Source organism: Papaver somniferum, chromosome 2 (genome assembly GCF_003573695.1).
Source record: "Papaver somniferum cultivar HN1 chromosome 2, ASM357369v1, whole genome shotgun sequence".
Taxonomy (NCBI): Eukaryota; Viridiplantae; Streptophyta; class Magnoliopsida; order Ranunculales; family Papaveraceae; genus Papaver; species Papaver somniferum.
In genome coordinates this window covers 195615109-195633689 of record NC_039359.1, presented here as the reverse complement: position 1 = coordinate 195633689, position 18581 = coordinate 195615109, and the positions used below count along the sequence as shown (strand labels likewise).

The 18581-nt window shown below is 37.0% G+C and overlaps 2 protein-coding genes across 2 annotated transcripts; one reads left to right on the top strand and one right to left on the bottom strand.

The window, feature by feature from the left end:
* The first annotated feature begins 8983 nt into the window (after positions 1–8983).
* LOC113354347 (3-dehydrosphinganine reductase TSC10A-like) lies at positions 8984–10936 on the top strand. Its single transcript, XM_026597701.1, has 3 exons — positions 8984–9524; positions 9722–9869; positions 10249–10936. The coding sequence occupies exons 1-3, from the start codon at positions 9000–9002 to the stop codon at positions 10578–10580; spliced, it is 1005 nt and encodes a 334-aa protein (XP_026453486.1). The 5' UTR covers positions 8984–8999; the 3' UTR covers positions 10581–10936.
* Positions 10937–11177: 241 nt separating this feature from the next.
* On the bottom strand, positions 11178–12377 carry LOC113354346 (NADPH-dependent aldehyde reductase 1, chloroplastic-like). Its single transcript, XM_026597700.1, has 3 exons — positions 12255–12377; positions 11359–12094; positions 11178–11255 (listed from the first exon to the last, which is right to left on the bottom strand). The coding sequence occupies exons 1-3, from the start codon at positions 12375–12377 to the stop codon at positions 11233–11235; spliced, it is 882 nt and encodes a 293-aa protein (XP_026453485.1). The 3' UTR covers positions 11178–11232.
* Between the last annotated feature and the right edge of the window lie 6204 nt (positions 12378–18581).

The window sequence follows — 18581 nt, the reverse complement described above, 5'->3', positions numbered from 1 at the left end:
GATTTGAAAGACTATATAAAGGAGACATCTAGTATTGTGCAAAACTAATCCCCACACTTCACGTGTGATACTAGTTTGCGTGCTAGAGTCGTTTCTCCTTTAACCTTTGGTTTTCTTCTTCTAAAACCAGGTTAACGACTTAAAGACTTCATTGGGATTGTGAAGCCAGACCGATACTAATTTTATCGTAGTTGTGTGATCTGATCTTGCATCTTCTATCGTACGAGTACAATCAGATTGATTGGCTTTAGATTAATATCTTCGATAGGCAAGATATAAAAAGTAGTCACAAACATCTTCGTCTCATTGTTTGTGATTCCGGAATATCTTGTTTCGCTACCATACGATTAAGATTGTTGTGAGGTGATTGATTTATCTAGGATGTTCTTCACGAATATAAGACCGGATTATCAATTGGTTCTTGTTCACCTTGATTATTATCAAAATACGGAACAAAAACTTTAAGGTTTTTCTGTGGGAGACAGATTGATCCTTTGATAAACTTGTCTGTGTGACATATTTGTTTATTGTCAAAGCTTGCGATTTTGGGTCGTAGAAACTCTTAGTTGTGGGTAAGATCAGCTAAGGGAATCAAGTGCGCAGTATCCTGCTGGGATCATAGGCGTAGGGAGTACAACTGTACCTTGGATCAGTGGGAGACTGATTGGGGTTCAACTACAGTCAGTCCGAAGTTAGCTTGGAGTAGGATAGTGTCTGTAGCGGATTAATACAGTGTGTGTTCAATCTGGACTAGGTCTCGGGGTTTTTCTGAATTTGCGGTTTCCTCGTTAACAAAATTTCTGGTGTCTGTGTTCTTTTTCCGCTTTATATTATTTTATCTTTATAATTGAAATAATATAGGTTGTGCATTAGATCATCAATTAGATTAATCCAACCTTTGGTTGTTGATTGATCCCTGGATATTGGTCTTTGGTACCATCCAAGTTATTCGTTGTATTTGATTAGTACTCGTAGTTTCTATTTGAGGAAATCAAATCAAGAGAGAGAGATATAACCTCGTTGATGTACTTTTAATTGATTGAGTCTTGTTGATTCTCTTAAAAGTATGTTCGAGTTCGTCCATACAGATTTGTAAGCGAAATATTGGGTGGTGTTGTTAGACCCCCGCTTTTTCACATTGTTAATAGAATTATTGACTGAAAATTTATTCTTCGTAAGGTTACACATTTTCCAAAATCGCATCCTAGGTAGCGATACATTGACAGTCTTCGATCTGAAAATGTACATATATGTACTCTGGTAGTTTATCCAAAATATATTTAAGATTCCATATTTTTCAAGAACACAGTAGCCATGGTTCATATAATAATGAAAATGTTTGAGAGGAATCTTATGCATTTTCAAGATACATCCTTTCTCACAGAGAATTGTATCATTGTCACAGTTAGTAGCAAACACAATGATATACAATCCTATCGGATCCAAAGGATCATGTACGTAATCCAAGACATAAATAGATATAATTCCAATTCCTAAAACATTTAGGAATAAGAGTATTACATACTTCATTCGTATCTTCCACCACGAGTTTTTGAAGTAGTCAAATCCTGTCGTTACATTAACTGAATCAACCATTAGATTCAATTTCTTATTAGTTTGGATCGCACCAAATACAGATTTTTAGATCTTTTCGTGTTTGCCTGCTCTGATACCAATTCAAAAGACGAGGGTACCCAAATATACCTCAATCTAAAACTTTTCCACCTATAAGTCCTTTCTCCGAAAGTGATTGTCTATGGACTGAGTCGAGACAATACAACTAATCGGCTCACACTTTGTGTGATCGTCTATGGATACGAGATCGAGACTATACGACATCAAGATAACTTGTGTGATTGACTATGGATACAAGATCGAGACAATACAACAACGAAGTATGTTTACTTGATAATAGGCTCGGACTTAACCAAACACAATATGATTTCTATCAAGTAAATAGGAATTAACGTTTGTGTATTTTACTTCTAATTATAATAAAACAATTATAATTACAAAAATAGAAAAATAAAAGACACGACAAGATTTTTTTAACGAGGAAACCGCAAATGCATAAAAACCTCGGGACCCTGTCCATAATTGAATACTCTCAGGAATACGCCGCTATACAAAATCTAAACCAGCTTCGTATAGTTGAGACCAAGCAACTAAACCTATAGTTCACCTAGTTCCGATTATATCCCTGCGCCTCCAACTTGTAATAAGTCATGCACTAGGAACAACTCCTTTGGTTCGTATTCCAAACAGTAAAGGAACAACAAATATGTTCGGTGAAAACTCTTTTCAAACAAGTGATATGAGTTTGAAAAAAGGCTCTTCCGTTTATCCCAATAAACTCCTTTGTCAAGTTCTTAGATCTATATCAATACAATTACCAAAGTAATTGTCTAGATTTTGCAATCAATACTCTTAGTCACAAAGATAATATATTGATACCGATCTACTCAACTAATCAATCAAGATTATCACAAATATAAACCGATTATAGACGGATCCCCAACTGATCAAGTTTTCTGCACACCAAAGATTATGAACTCAAACAAGCAATCTTCTTTGTCTTCAAATCTTCTTAGATCTTCAATAAACACCTGCACACAATCAACTTGAATCTTTTGTGACCAATCACACACAGAACGGTGTCTGTTAACAATGGATTATCAGAAGACGTCTTTAGATCTACAAACAATCTAAAGATCCCCGTCGAAAATTCGATCTAGTTTGAGTGAATCATATATCAGAAGAGAAGATTCTCAAGCATAAACAAACTAGGTGCAATCAAAGTTCAACCACCGTTAGTCAATCAAATCAATCGAAAACTAATAATAAACTGCAATTATCTAGTTTCCCACCAACAGTACTCGTAGAGCTTCCCAATCCCAAAGAAGTCTTTTAAACGAGCGGTCGTAAGAGATTTCGCCTAATTAGGGTACTTTCCTCTCCGAGTAGACGGCTCCACCAGTAACAACACAACTAGGTAGTTTTGCTGGCTCTGAGGATTAGTTTGCTTGAAATGCAAACTTCAATATTTATAGACCAAGGAAGTTTGGACACCAAGGAATTTCCAAAACCGAAAATATTCTCAAGATATGAAATATATTTCCAAATTCGGTTTTCATAATTCCTGGAAATGCTCTGTCCAAATATTGACCGAAATCTCAGTAGAAAATCTCCAATTAGTAAATGCACATTACCAATTTTATTTTCTAAAGTTATGCATTTTAATTGTTGGACGTTAAAAGCATATATAACTAAAAAACCATAATTAAAAGATTCTCAATTTATTTCGATCCGGGATTCTTTCCTTTAGCTATCAAGGAATATCTTTGAACAATAAAAGATAAGACTTACTGCACATGTTCAAAGTATGTCGACATCTTTACTTTGTAAATCCTTTTTCATATTTACAATCTTGTAACCGATTTTCCACACTTCCAAATGAGTTTAGAATTGGTTCATCTGATTTCCAAGAACGATGTGATTGATCAAAAACATTCAATCGCCATTCATGAGTTTAACGGTTCTACCAAAACAAGTTTCGGTTCTACCTCCATGTGGGTACTAGGATCGGTCACACTAGTTACCAAAAGTTGGTTGACTAGGTACTAGGATCGGTTACCACATATATATGGTATAAACTTGTATTCGGTTGCACAAGTTATAGGATCAGTCACACCAATTACTACAACTTGTTAACCTACTACAAGGATCGATTACACATCTTGTAATTATTCCCAACCAAGTTCTAGGATCGTTCACCCAATGACTAGGAATGGTCACACCAAATACAAATATCGATCATACCATCTCAGGTGATTACTTAATATCAGTTTCTCTAATAAAAGTCATACCAATACAAAAGTCAGGCATTATGAATATTTTTACCAAGATACATAACCAGGTTATGAGCGGTTATACTAAATACACATATTGGTAATCCAAAGATTTGTAACGAACAACAATACAAATAAGCCTAGCGATTTCCCTTTTTGTACTTCCTTTAAACGAATGTAAAACATTGTTTCCTAGGAAGAAATCTTCACCCATACACATAATTACAATAGTATTCATACGATTATGTAGATGTTTTATATACGAAGTACAAAAGATAGACGTTATACTTCGTATTGTAATTCCTTAATACTATGTCTAACTGGAGTATAATCATTCACAGCTTCGCAGTTACGTTTTAAATATACACGACTTGAAAGATACATTAGGAATGAAACAGTTCAAGTCAAATGTTACTAACCTCAAGTGGAAGGATGATGTCGTCGTTGTAGCCCTTTACTTCTTCACATTCTTCAAGTCTTCAGTAATACTTGTAAGTCTCATATCCTAGTAGCTTTCTAGCTAACCTCTAAAGTTGACTCTAGTAAATAATCAAGAGAATCTTTAAATGAGTTTTGATTTACTAAAATATGATAACCAAACTTGACATACCAACGCTTGGTGGGTTAAACCGAGCTACGCTCTAACAAGTTTGAAAACCATATATATCTGAGATTCAGAAATACAGGATGTTGGCGAACCATTTCGCAAACCACAAGTTCAGTTGGGAACAATTCATGAACCCGGTTGGCGAAACCGTGGTGAACTGGATTTTATAAGTTGGATTAATTGGCTAGAAGTTGGCGAACCCGGTTCACAAATTGAGGTCCACTGAGTTCGGTAGTCTAGTAGGATTGGCGAAGCTGGTTCACGAATCGCAGCACCCTGACTTGTGAAGAAGCCTTACGGTTGGCGAACCACTGTACCAACTATCCCAAAAATGTTTAGCATATGGTCAAAGACTTTTTATTTTAATATGTTTAGAATTGCTAGAACTCTCTTAAATAATTCTAAGACTTCATTGATCACTTAAATTGTGTGAACTATGATTAATTTATGAAGTGTTTAAGTGAATATCAAATAGCTTTTAGTTCTTTGGCTAACTTGCCAAACCGAACAATCATTATACATGGTTTAGTAACCGAACCTATGTGTGTAGTCTTCTATTGTAGTTTGAATACCTATTGTGTTTGCTTGATTCTCAAGATATCTTAACTTTAATTCTAAACTAACCCTGGTCTTTGAAAACTATAAATAGAGCATCTCTGTCAACTGGGAAAATCAATCCATGACACTTTGTGTCCTAGTTGATTCTAGAGTCGCCACTATTGACCTTTTAGATCTAAGACTAAAAATACTTTGCTTGGGGATTCGTGAAGCCAGGTCCGATTATCTTTACCTTGATAATTCATGAATCATGATCTTGTTATCCTGTTATTGAGGTTTTCGTCATCTCTTTCAGGAAAGATAGATAGTAGTCACAAAGTTCTCTTCATCTCAGACTTTGTGATTTCTCAAGATAGATATCTATATACTGATCTTAGTTGATCTTTCGACGATTTTTCTTGAGTGGTGTTTAAAAATTTAGGTTGCTTTTGGGGAATCGTAAGTTCCGGATTTGTGAGGTTTTCTAGCTTGCTATTGTAAACAGATTTCCACACCTTGCTCTTTGATCTAAATGGAAATGAAATAGGCTTATTTGTTAGAGGAAGATTGGTATCAAAAGTCTTCACTTCAGCTGGGAAACTCTTAGGTTGTAAAAGACGTCATCTAAGGGAATAAAGTTTATAGAACCTTGCGAGGTTCAAGAGACGTAAGGAGCGTGACTATAACTGAATCGCTTGAAGGGTGGATTCGGTCTCAACTACATTCCAGTCTGAAGTCTAATAGTAGGCTAGTGTCTGTAGCGGCTTAATACAGTGTGTTGTTCAAAATTTCTCGTTAACAAAATTTCTCTATGTCTTTTTTTACTTTTTACTTCCACATTATATTCGTGTTTGGTATAATTAAAGTAAAAGCAAGTGATTCGATAATCAACTTAGACATTTTTTAATCAAAATTGTATATAACCTGCAAGAGTTGTTTTTGAGAATTCGTATCTTGAAATATAGATTACAGTACTTTTTCTTGTTGGAATTCGGTGCACGTACTGTTACGGTACATACTAGATTGTCTTGGTTATTGATTTTTGAGATCGTCTAGGAGTTCTTGTACTTAATCGGCTTCACGGATCTTTGATCTGAACTACTGATTGTACAAAAAAGATAAATTGTATATACGTATTGTTCAAGGATCATTAAGTTGGTGGTCTACTTGCAATTGTATTAGGATTTGTCTTATAGGTTCAGACGAAAAAGTTAGTAGTGTATTTTGGTAGACCCACGTTTTCACTCGAGTTAAACCCAAAAAAAACACGGGATAAATATAAAAGAAGACATAATAGAGAGAAAAGACTTGCATTCCATTAGAGTTCGACCTTACCCTTAAGGAATAAGGGTCTTATTCACTGGGACTATGATAACAAGCCCCTCCTGATCTTGTTCACCTCACTGAATACAAAATTTTAAGTTACGTACATTTTATAGAGTATTTTATATATATATATATAGATTTGGGATTACCACTTGTTCCACTTGATACAATTGCAAAAAGGTTTCCAATATACTTGTGCCATGGGATAAAGTGCGGGCGAAAATAGAATATTTTGGATCATAATGCAGATTTTGGGTTACAGGGGTTAACCTTAGGTAGTGAAAAACGTTATCTATCATTAGAGATTTTTCTATTGGAAGGAAAATACTAAATGCAATGAGTTGAAAATACAATGACAAATCTTTTGGCATGATATACTTTTGGATCGCGTGACAGACCATGTTATAATCAGAACTTTGGACGACAAGGAGAATTTGAAGTAATTAAGAATTTTTAGGTGATCATCAAGCAAAATTTAAGTAACATAACAAATATTTAAAATCTCCACAGGATAAATTTGGATCATGTGAAAAATATCAAGTTATGTTAGAATGGAGCATATGTTGGGTCACGTAGGAAAAATTTTGGATTCTGATGTAGATTTTTGGTAAGATAGAAATTTGTCACATATAGTAAAACTATGATAAATTAAAAAATTTGGAACCGATAATTCATCGATAAATTAATAAGTTATTAATATATCGAAACATTCCAAATTTAAATTTCAACTCCAAAAAATATGATAAATTTATAGATCATTTTCGTAGAGTAACAAATACCTAAGGGTTTTATTGTCAATTTGGCATAATATCAGATAGTATATTGTGTTATGTGTATATCAAATCCTGTTGAAGAAAAATAAAGGATGATAGTTACGTTGTGAAGCTGATTTTTTATAAACAAGCAATCCTATCAATAGTAAAACCAAACAATTTTCTCCTTCAATATGAAAAAAGCACTCCGAAAAATCTCAAAGTGACTACAAAAAATAGAGATGAATTCCAATATTGTATAAATATGAACAAGAAACAAACAATTTTGGATTTCTATTTTAATAACACACCATAATATAGACTTATCACAAAAATTATTAATTATGTCATATTAAAAGCTTAAAATTATTCTTATCTTATAAATTTAATGAGGTTATTAATTTAATATATTGGGCCAAGTCTGGCACAAAGTATTATTTTGGTGAAATTATTTATTTATAGCGGAATAATTTATCTAAGTCTTACTAGAGTGACATATTTTGAATATAATGATAGGTTTTTGGTTCAATATAGATTTTGAATCCTGAGGCAGAATTTGGGTTGTCGAGGAAATTTAGGGACACACGGTTGATCATCATAGCTCATAGTGGCCATTTTGGGTCTAAAGGTTAGGGCCGAAGACATATTTTTGCCATTAAGCAGATTTGTTGGAAAATGGGTTCAAATAGAGGATGAATTAGACAGAGATAAATTGTTGTACTCTTGACTTTCAAGGCTCGAATAGATTTCTTTTAGACAATTATTTCTACCCTCCCAGTATCAATTGTCCATTACAACAGATATGCGAAATAATGCCTTCAGGATACAGTGAAAGCACTATAACTGAGAAATTGGATTCAAGGTTTGTACCCCTTGACCAAATCAAGAACACACAAAAAAGGTTTCTGATGATGCTTTAGAAAGAGAGAAAACAAGTTGAATTGATTGGGAGAATGCCTTCACTACTTATAGGGATATTCATGCCTGTTAGTAATGTCTTTTCATTACCAACAGACGCTTCTAAAAGCCATTTATGGTGGCTTATGGGAGAAACGCGTTTGTTCAAGTTTGAATAGAAACTTCTAGGTTTTCCAAAGTAAAACCGAAAAATATTTCCACGAGACACTGGTCGAACACAGCCGGGAGGAACTACGCCTCCCTGAACCCCGATAGCGGCAAACAATCTTGAAAATATCCAACAAGATTTTGGATCAACTAACAGATCTGATCTATAAGATTTTCCATTTCATCCCTTTGTGTGTTAATATACTTGGTTAACAGTCTAAAACTCCAAGAAATTCTGTTACATTGATTAGAGTAAAGAATCTAAAGGTCACTTTGTGCGACACCGGTTACTATCTAATTTGTGCAAGGGAGTGGAAAGATTAAGGGTCAGTTTTTGTTGGGCCACTTCCCAGCTATATTGTTTTCTTGAACACACCTACTTTGCAACTTTGTCAAAATTTAAACAGCAAACTGTTGCATTCATAGTACTGTGAATTATCGTGAGCTAGCTACTACTGTCTACTTCTCTGCAGTTTGTACTTCAGCCCTAATGATGCCATTATTGATTCTTACCTACATTTTGTTGTCTGTTAATGTATTTCATGCATGAATAAAGATACACTTTCTGAACTAAAAATGTTGTTTGGTAGGAAATAGAAACAGGTAAACTATTGTACTGCGTTTCTCTTAAGTGTCCAGAAGAAACTGCTTCCTTCTTGATCTGTCTTTTTAAATTTACCGATCAAAAGAAATAATCTGCTGTTTTAACTGTGTACCGTGTACCATTCGTGATCACTTGTTAATTAGGGTTAGTCTCCCTAAATAACCTTGCCCTTGTAATTGTTTTAGGGTGTGAACATTCTATATATACATGGACTCATGAACTACTTATCATAATCCAAAGCTTGAGCTAGCTCTTCTTTAATGGCCACAATACCAATTCTAATTGTCATTTTTCTTCTCATTATGAGTCTTTATCTAACCCTTCTTCTCAGACCTAAACCCATCAAGATCCCAGTAAAAAATAGACATATTTTCATCACAGGTGGGTCAAGTGGTATTGGTTTATCTCTAGCTCATCAGGCTGCCTCTGAGGGTGCCCGTGTAACCATACTCGCTCGAGATCCTAACAAGCTCGAACAAGCTCGGGATTCGATACATTTGTCTACTGGTGTTGATGTTAATATCGCCATTGCTGATGTTAGAGATTTTGAAACATTAAAAGCAGTTATGGATGAAGTGGATCCTATTGATGTACTTGTTTGTAATCAAGGTGTGTACATCGGTGGAGAATTAGAATTCCAGAAGATGGAAAATATTAAAATGATGGTCGATGTGAATTTGATGGGAACTTTGAATTTGATAAAGGCAGCTTTACCTAGGATGAAGAATAACCGGAAAATTCGAGGCCCTGCTTCTATTGCTCTCATGTCCTCACAGGCTGGTCAGGTATACCTTACATGATGTCATTATAAACTCAGATTTACATTTTAGACTTGTAAATCTGGACTATCGCCATACTTTAGTAACCAGTTTATGGATTTGGCTACATAAAATACTTTGAGTAATTTAGTTGGTTCCAGCAATTGAAACCGAGAACATAACCACTTGATTTTGTTTGCTCTTTTTTTTCTTCTACAAAGCAGTGTGGATTTTATGGGTACACAACATATTCGGCTACAAAATTTGGTCTCCGTGGGCTGGGAGAGGCATTACAGATGGAGCTAATTTCAGACGACATTCATGTCTCTCTTATTTTCCCTCCAGACACTGCAACCCCAGGCCTGATCGAAGGTATATAGTTGCATTTTCCAATTTAAAAAGCCTGCTTGCATGCTTTCCGACAAGTATGCCCTTGCCAAGGCAGAAGTCAAAAACATAGTGCACATTTTTGTAGGATTCATTAATGCTTACTCTTTTGTGCTGTTAGACAGTATTGATACACTGCTTAGGCGTCCACCTAAAACATGATTTCATGCGAGGGTTGTCTGAAATTCTTATTTCATGGGATCACCTGGAAAATTCAGTTCTGGCCTCACGTTTCTCTAGTGCATCTAGTTTGGCATCTTTATAGGTTCACATGTTTCAGGCACTTTTGCCGCCACTCGTTGGTCATGTGAGTGATTAATTTGACACATGGGTTCTGTTTTCTTTAATTTACTTGATATTGCAGAGAGAAAAAGAAGACCAAGAGTTATGAGAAAAATTGCAGCATGTTCAAGTCCAATGACAGCTGATGAAGTTGCCAGGAAAACTCTAGATGGAATAAAATCTGGAACTTTCCTTGTCTCATGCAATTTTCTAGGGTTCTTGATGTGTTTAGGAGCTGCTGATTTTGCACCACAGAGGTCAATCCTCACTGCATTTGCTGAAATCTTCGCTGCCGGCTTTATTAGATTCTATGCAATTGCATTCTTATGGAGGTTTTATGAAATGGCATCAAGGCGTAATACTAATTCTTCACACAAAAGAGCAGATGGAACTATGAAAAACAGTTCAAACTGATATAAGACTACTTCTATTCAGGATCTTCCTTGAGATTATGTACGTCGGTGATAAGATTATATTATTCTGAAATTTAATCTCAAAAGGATATGTTGTGTGTTCAAGTGTCCTGTGAATTTAGAAAATCCATGAAAATATAAACAAGATGCGGAGTCTAAACCATGGGACCAATTTTGATGATTCTTCAAGATTGGTCTCAGGTGGAGGAACGGGTGAGAGGTGCAATAAGACTGAAGAATGTACGCTTCTTTTGTTTCATCGCAGCTATAACATTTTATTACCTGGAGGATCACCTCTCTATCTAAGGCCATCTCTTTAGGCCTTGAACAATAATAAATATCTCTGGTTACCACTTCTTCGCATTTTATTTTAAAATCATTCTTCTTCAATGAAGAAAGAAAATGGGAGCTGGAGAAAGCATCTTTGTTCCATTTTTACCAGATACAGCACAACACCAAAAGTACAACTAACTAGATACGTAGATACACCAAAAACAAAAGAAAGAAAAAGTCTAGTTTCGTACATCATACGAACAGCACTGCCAACGAACATAACAGACCTGCTAGTACATATATATATATAACACACTGACCATATGCGATGACCTAATACTATTAATAAGCTCCATAGTTGAACAACCCCACTGCAATTATCAACCGTTGATCACGGCACCACCTAAAAGAACAATTGAAAGAAAAAACAGTTAGTTAACTAAAAGTGGACGAGTCTTCAAACGAACCAACTCTTAGCTTGAAGGATCAAATTCTAGTAACTTTACCATTTGGGTGAAGTACTTGTCCTGATATGTAAGAGGAGTCGATGTTAGAAGCAAGGAACACATAAGATGGTGCAATCTCATACGGTTGTGCAGCTCTTCCCATTGGCACTTCTGATCCAAACTCCTTAATCTTCTCTTCTGAGAAAGAAGCCTGGATCAACGGTGTCCAGACTGGACCAGGTGCAACGCCATTCACCCTGATTCCTTTACTAACCAACTGAAGAGACAATCCTCTGGTGAAAGACACGATGGCACCCTTAGTTGAAGTGTAATCAAGCAAAGAAGCATTGCCTTTGTACGCGTTTATGGAAGTAGTATTTATGATACTACTTCCCTCTCTCATGTGCTTCAAAGCATGTCTAGTCATGAAGAAGTAAGAGAAAATGTTGGTCCTGAAAACTCTTTCGAGTCTCTCCTCATTCATCTCCTCGATTGTCGTACTTTCATACTGCTCGGCGCAGTTGTTCACAAGAATGTCGATTTGTGCGTAGGCATTCACAACTTCCTCAACCACGCGTCTGCAGTTCTCATCATATCCCAAGTCCATTGGTATTGCGATCGGGTCTTTTGAATCTTGAGTTTTGGCCTCTGTTATCATTTGAAGCGTGTCCTTTGCATCTTTGTCCTCTTGACCTTTCACATATGTGAAAGCCACTGTTGCACCTTCAAGAGCGAAACAATAACAAACAGCTCTTCCTATCCCTGAATCTCCACCTGTAACTAGGGCAACCTTTCCCTGCAAGGTTGTTTAATTCCACACACACTAATTAGATCATGACATGAAACCGACAACATAATTTTGCAGCAAAACTGTGGTTAAAACTTTAAGACTCCTAATATAACTTTAAAAAAATCACAGAAAAAACGTGTATTTACTATGAGCAAAATCACTTTACACGAAGTTTGTTAGCAGGTTTGTAGTCATCGTGAGCTGCTTGAGGAATAGGATTCATGACATGTTCTTTCCCTGGTTGTTGCTGTTGCTTTTGTGGAGGAAATTGTTGACCACCTGATGCCATGACAACTCTCTTTATCTCTGAAGAACTAAAATTACGTTTTTCCTATAGATTTTGATCTGAAGATCTTCGATCGATGAAAATAATTTAGATCACTGAGAGTGGATTTATACTGAGAGTTTATTAGTGTAATGACTTGGCCACTGCCACGTTTCACGTAACGTGAGTAGGTGTCAACTGATATGGGTGCATGCTGCGGACGTGGCCGCTTGGGTTTCTCTTTAGATCAGAAGATAGAATCACTTGGATGAACCTAGTAGAAGTTTTTGACCTATTCGTACGGACCGTCCCCTCATGTATATATCTTGTTGTGATTCGGCCAAGATATGCAGAGATTAACCCGCCACTTGTCCAAAGCAAGTAATAAGAATTTTGAGCAGATGGATGTTCTACTAGATTTTACTAGATTTTGCGCTTTGCACGGGCCTATATATTTCTTAGAGAAAAATATATTTTTGTGGTAGTAAGTTTGTAGGGATTCAATATTGGAAGCATGAAACATAAGAACATGCATTAAAAATATTGGATTACTAAAAATGTAGTCAGTTAATCATAAAACATAGAAACATGCAATAAAAATATTCCATCATTAAAAATGTCAATTAATCAAAATGCAACTCACTGGTTCATAAAAGTTTTTTTTTTTTTTTTTTTAAGATAGATTCGATTACAAAAAAAAAAATAACTGAGCCTTACAAATCGGGGGAAGGCACTCCCCATAACATCCCTAGACACAACATTACCCAAAAAATCATGTGGGAATTTGTTGGTTAAACTTCAACATAGAAGTCACTAACAAGCTGGTTAGGACAAGATTAGGAAATTGATGTAATCCTAAGGGAATTAGAAGTCATCTAGTTCTAAGAAAAGGAAAGACATGTAATAAGGTAATAGGACTAGGAAAAGGAATTCATTATTCTATATATATATGATCACCAAAGTTGTGGTTGATCATATGAGCATGATTAGAGCTTGTGTTTAGTTTTGAGAGATTTTCTAAACATCAATAAAGAGAGTAGTCTTTATACAAGCTAAGTTTCATCTTGCAGTTGCCATTAATTGGTATCAGAGCTTGTTTCTGAGCCATGGAAAACGAAACCACCATTGTGGGTGCAAAACAGTTCACGCCACCATCAATACAAGTTCCAATCCTCAACGCCACAAACTACACAGTATGGGCCATGAGAATGAAGGTACTGATGAAAATCTATAAGGTGTGGGATACAATTGAACCAGGAACAGATGATGCAGATAAGAACAACATCGCTATAGGATTACTCTTTCAAGCAATACCAGAATGTCTTGTTCTACAAGTTGGTGAACATGAAACTTCAAAGAAAATTTGGGATGCAATAAAGGCACGTAATCTCGGAGCTGATCGAGTTAAAGAAGCCCGTCTGAAAAACCTTAATGTCTGAATTTGAAAGAGTGAAGATGAAAGACACTGATACTATTGATAGCTTTGCAGGAAAGCTATCAGAGATAGCCTCAAAATCTGCGTCACTTGGACAATCCATTGATGAAGATAAACTGATAAAGAAGTTTCTCAATAGTTTACCAAGATCCAAGTATATTCATATCATAGCTTCTCTCGAACAAGTCTTAGATTTAAAGAAGACTAGCTATGAAGATATGATTGGAAGATTGAAAGCATATGAAGAGAGAATCCTTGATGAAGAAAACAATGGAGAAACTCAAGGAAAACTCCTGTACACAAACTCTTACCAACAAAACTCTGCGACAAGAGGAAGAGGTCGTGGAAGAGTAAACAGAGGCCGAGGAAGGGGAGGAAGGTTTAACTCACAAGATAGAACTACAAGTCAGAATGATCAAAACCAAGGGAAAGAAAAGAAGGATAGATCAAACATTATTTGTTACAGATGTGATAAACCAGGACACTTCTCCTCTGTATGCCCTGAAAGAATACAAAAGATGGAAGAAGCAAACAAGAATGAAACAAGGGAAGCAGATACAGCTCTTTTCATGCACGAAGTTGTATTCTTAAACGAAGGGAAACTAATACCAAAGAACTACGAATCAAAGGATGGAGAAGAAGGAATCTGGTATTTAGATAATGGAGCCAGTAATCACATGACTGGTAAGAGACACTACTTTTATGAACTCAATGAGAAAATCAAAGGACAAGTGAAGTTTGGGGATGGATCTTCTGTAAAAATTGAAGGGAAAGGATCAATTCTATTTCAGATCAAGACCGGAGAACAGAAGCTTGTCACAAACATCTACTTCATCCCAAACTTACAAAGCAACATTCTAAGTTTAGGACAAGCTACAGAAGTTGGATGTGATGTTAGAATGCGACAAGATTATCTAACAGTTCATGACCCAAGTGGAAGACTTTTAGTTAGAGTCTCACGCTCACAGAATAGACTCTACAAGATAAGTCTCATGATTGGAAGGCCATTGTGTATGAATATGAGATTGGAAGATCAAACATGGAAGTGGCACGCAAGATTAGGACACATAAGCTTTAGAACTTTAAAGGCAATGTCTCAGAACAAGATGGTTCGAGGGCTACCACAGATAAACGATGAATCAGGGATCTGTGAATCATGTTTAGTTGGGAAACAAACGCGTCAAGGTTTTCCAAAAGTAACAACATTCAGAGCCTCAAAGCCATTAGAGCTTCTTCATGCTGATTTATGTGGTCCTATTACACCACAAACCCTTGCAAATAACAAATACATATTTGTTATTATAGATGACTTCTCAAGATATATGTGGTGTATTCTTATGAAAGAAAATAGTGAAGCATTTGACAGATTCAAAGCTTTCAGAAATCTGATAGAAAAAGAGTTAAAAGAGGAGTTCAAAATGCTTAGAACTGATAGAGGAGGAGAGTTCACTTCCTTAGAGTTCAACAAGTTCTGTGAGTCAAATGGAATCAAAAGGCAACTCACAACACCATATACACCACAACAAAACGGAGTGGTAGAGAGAAGAAATCGAACTCTAATGGAGATGACGAGAAGTTCATTAAAAGCTATGCAGGTACCTAATTATCTATGGGGAGAAGCTGTACGACACTCCACATACCTAATAAACATGATACCTACGAAAGCTCTGAAAGACATGACTCCATATGAAAGTTTGCGAAAGAGAAAACCAAACATAGATCATTTAAGAGTGTTTGGTTGCAAAGCATACGCAAAAGTTGATTCTGCAACTGATGAGTGCTAAAAAGTGCATATTTCTATATATTTTTCTTGGCATTTAACTCATCTTTTGTGCATTAATTCTACATTTTATCCCATATTCTGTATTTTCATTGTTTTCAAGAATAAATATTTTTCTTACTTAATTTTGCATTTTTAGGTAATAAATAAAGTTTGGATGAATAGCAGGGCGGAAAAGAGCAGAAAAGTAGTGAAAAGCCGGGAGGAATTACACAAGGAAGCCGCGAAGAATGTTGTGCACAAGACCAAAAGGCTAGAAGTGGGCTTGAAGAAGAAGAATTGTCCTTAAAGAAGATATGGGCTTGGCATACCCAAGGCCCAAAACCCTTACTCAAACACATTTCCACTATCCAAGCCCGTCTCGGATTTCAGCCGTCAGATCGAAGCATTTCAGCATCCTACGGTCGCTCCATCATCGCACATCAAACTCTGAAGCCCCCGCTTTACATCGCAACGCCCATCTCCATCTTGGGTCATCCGTTTTGCTACATCCCTTCATCCGACGGTCTCTCCACGCTTACCTCCGTATCGCCGTTGGATCCACCTACCATCTTCCCATCCATCGCTCCTTGTCGCAGATCATCAAACCTCGCCGAACCCGCCTAACACCCAAGTATCGAACACCCTATACCCATCGCCAAACACACCCTTCTCCCAAAAACATCGAGTTCTTCTCATCTTCCCCAAACTGCAGAGAGCTGCTCCACAGCTCTGCAACTCCATCACCTCCACCAGCTACACCTTCTTCTCGAACCACACCACCACCACAACCACCCGACAACACCACGACATCTCTCCCTAGCCTAGACTTCTTTCCAAATTCACATCTCTGAACCCTAGGTGTGGGTTTGACAAGAAATCTCGAGCTAGGGTTTCACCAACAGCGAGGAGAAGACAAAATTGAGGGCAGGAAAAGCTTCAGAAGAGCAGAGGGGACATACCCAAAGCATGGGTCGAGCTCAATTCAGGAAATTGGTGAGAGAATTTGATTTTCCCCAAAAAAATTAGGGTTTCGAATTAGGGTTTTTGTATTTTGTTGTAAACTATAAATAGGGAAGTGATGTAGGATGTTAAAGGTTGTTCTTGGTTAGCCGAGATACCCCCTAATTGGGTTAATTTAATTTGATTTCACTGTTAATTTTTAGGGTTCTTCTTTTGCAATTTTCATTCACTGTTTAGTAGTTTAAATGTTGTGCTGTTCCTGTTAATCATGTGTTGTTCCATCTGTTTTCTCATGTTCTGAGTTCACTGCTGAGGCTCAGATGATGCTTTAGTGGACTGTTAGATAGTGGAATGCTAGGTTAGAGCCTTAGTGCAGTGTGTTGATTGAGCAATGGGAAGAGATTGATGCTCATAGTGCCTGTGATTGATTGTTCTGTCAAAAGACAGTCAATGCTAGGGGCAAACTAGTGAGCAAATTAGTTTTCCTCCCATTCTAGATGTATGCATAGGATTTTCAACTCAACCTAGGATCACATTGTTTGGCTAGGACACAAGGGTGGATTCAAAGCCTTAGTTTAACCCACATTTTGTTTTCACAGTCACTTGCAACTTAACTGTTTTGTTACTTCCTCTCCTCCCTGCCCTTGGCTAACAGCCTTGGTTTATTTGGTTTTGTTTCCTGTTTTGTCACTGTTTTGAATCTCTTGTTTTGTCAACTGTTAGCTTCTCAAATGTTAGGATTAGTTTACTGTTGTGTGTCAATGCTAGGTTAGAGCCTTAGAGCATTGAGTTGATTGAGCAGTGGGGAGAAACTAGTGCTCACTAGTGACTGTGAGCAAGCTGGTTCTCTTCCCACTCTAGATGAATGCCTAAAGCCATTGCCTTGGCTTTGCTTTTTTTCCTTTTTCTTACTTCATTGTCAGCTTATCTCCACACTCCTGCCCTTGGCTTGTAGCCTTGGTTTGCAACTATCTCTGTTTTGTTATTACTTGGCTTGCACTGTCACCATTGCTGCTTTCTCTCCCTTTCCCTGCTGAGCACCTGCCCTTTGCACTGCTGCTGCTACTACTTGCTGTTGCTGTTGCTGCTGTTGTGCACTGCTTCTGCTGCTGCTGTGCACTGCTTCTGCTACTGCTGAAGCCCAGATTCATTACAAAATCCCACTGTGGACTTAATCAAAGCCCAGGTGAAAAGCTAAATCCCAATTCACAGTCACTGTTAGCTCAAGGCCCAGTGCAATTCAAAAGACCAAAAGCCCATAAGTTCACAGTCAATCCAAACCCACTGAGCCCAAAACCATTTCATTGTTACAAAAACCCACTAAGCCCAAAGCACAATTAGAAGCCCAATAGCAATTTAGATCCCAAATAGCTAGAAACTCCAAACACCCCCAGTCTCTGTGGATCGACCCGTACTTGCACGAGCTACAACTGACGACCGTGCACTTGCGGTATTACTGTAGGCCCGTTTCATTTCGCTTCAATTTTATACGCTTTCCCGGGTCCACCAAGTTTTTGGCGCCGCTGCCGGGGACTCGGTTTGTTTCTCTAGTAGTTTTATTAGCTATTTTTGCATTTCACTGCATAGCATTTGCATCTGCATCTGCTTCACTTCATTTGCTGTTGGACCTGCTGTTCTGAACCTGTTTTCCTCTGCTGGGACGCCACCAAGGAAAAGAACCAAAGCCCAACTGGGTTTTTGCAACAATATCAGAGCAGCTGGGCTGTGCTTAAAAAGGTAAACCCATTCAGAGAACCCGAATTGTGGGCTTCCAATTTTTAATTGTGGGCGTGTAATATTAAAGCCAATTTTTGGGCTTTTTATTTTCTGTTGGGTTTGTAATTAATTTTTGTGGGCTTGTTTGTTTAATTTGTGGGCTTGTATTTAATTTTTGTGAGTTTGTTTAATTTGGACTTGTATTTTGTATTCTGGATTTTTAAACCCAGCTGAGCTTGTAACCGATCACGCTAGGTTAACTCGTTAGTGGGCCGAGTACCCAAATTCTAGGCCGAGATTTTGGACTCAGTTTCACCAAACGTTTTCAAACCAGCTGAGCCAAAGCAAACACAAG

What these genes read in the sequence shown, in the direction of transcription:
- LOC113354347 (XM_026597701.1), top strand. Translation starts at nt 9,000, where the DNA reads ATGGCCACAATACCAATTCTAATTGTCATTTTTCTTCTCATTATGAGT. An exon ending in TGTCCTCACAGGCTGGTCAG is followed by an intron (nt 9,525 to 9,721) that starts GTATACCTTACA and finishes TCTACAAAGCAG; the next exon opens with TGTGGATTTTATGGGTACAC. An exon ending in AACCCCAGGCCTGATCGAAG is followed by an intron (nt 9,870 to 10,248) that starts GTATATAGTTGC and finishes TTGATATTGCAG; the next exon opens with AGAGAAAAAGAAGACCAAGA.
- LOC113354346 (XM_026597700.1), bottom strand. Translation starts at nt 12,377, where the DNA reads ATGGCATCAGGTGGTCAACAATTTCCTCCACAAAAGCAACAGCAACAA. An exon ending in AACCTGCTAACAAACTTCGT is followed by an intron (nt 12,095 to 12,254) that starts GTAAAGTGATTT and finishes ACAACCTTGCAG; the next exon opens with GGAAAGGTTGCCCTAGTTAC. An exon ending in ACAAGTACTTCACCCAAATG is followed by an intron (nt 11,256 to 11,358) that starts GTAAAGTTACTA and finishes TTGTTCTTTTAG; the next exon opens with GTGGTGCCGTGATCAACGGT.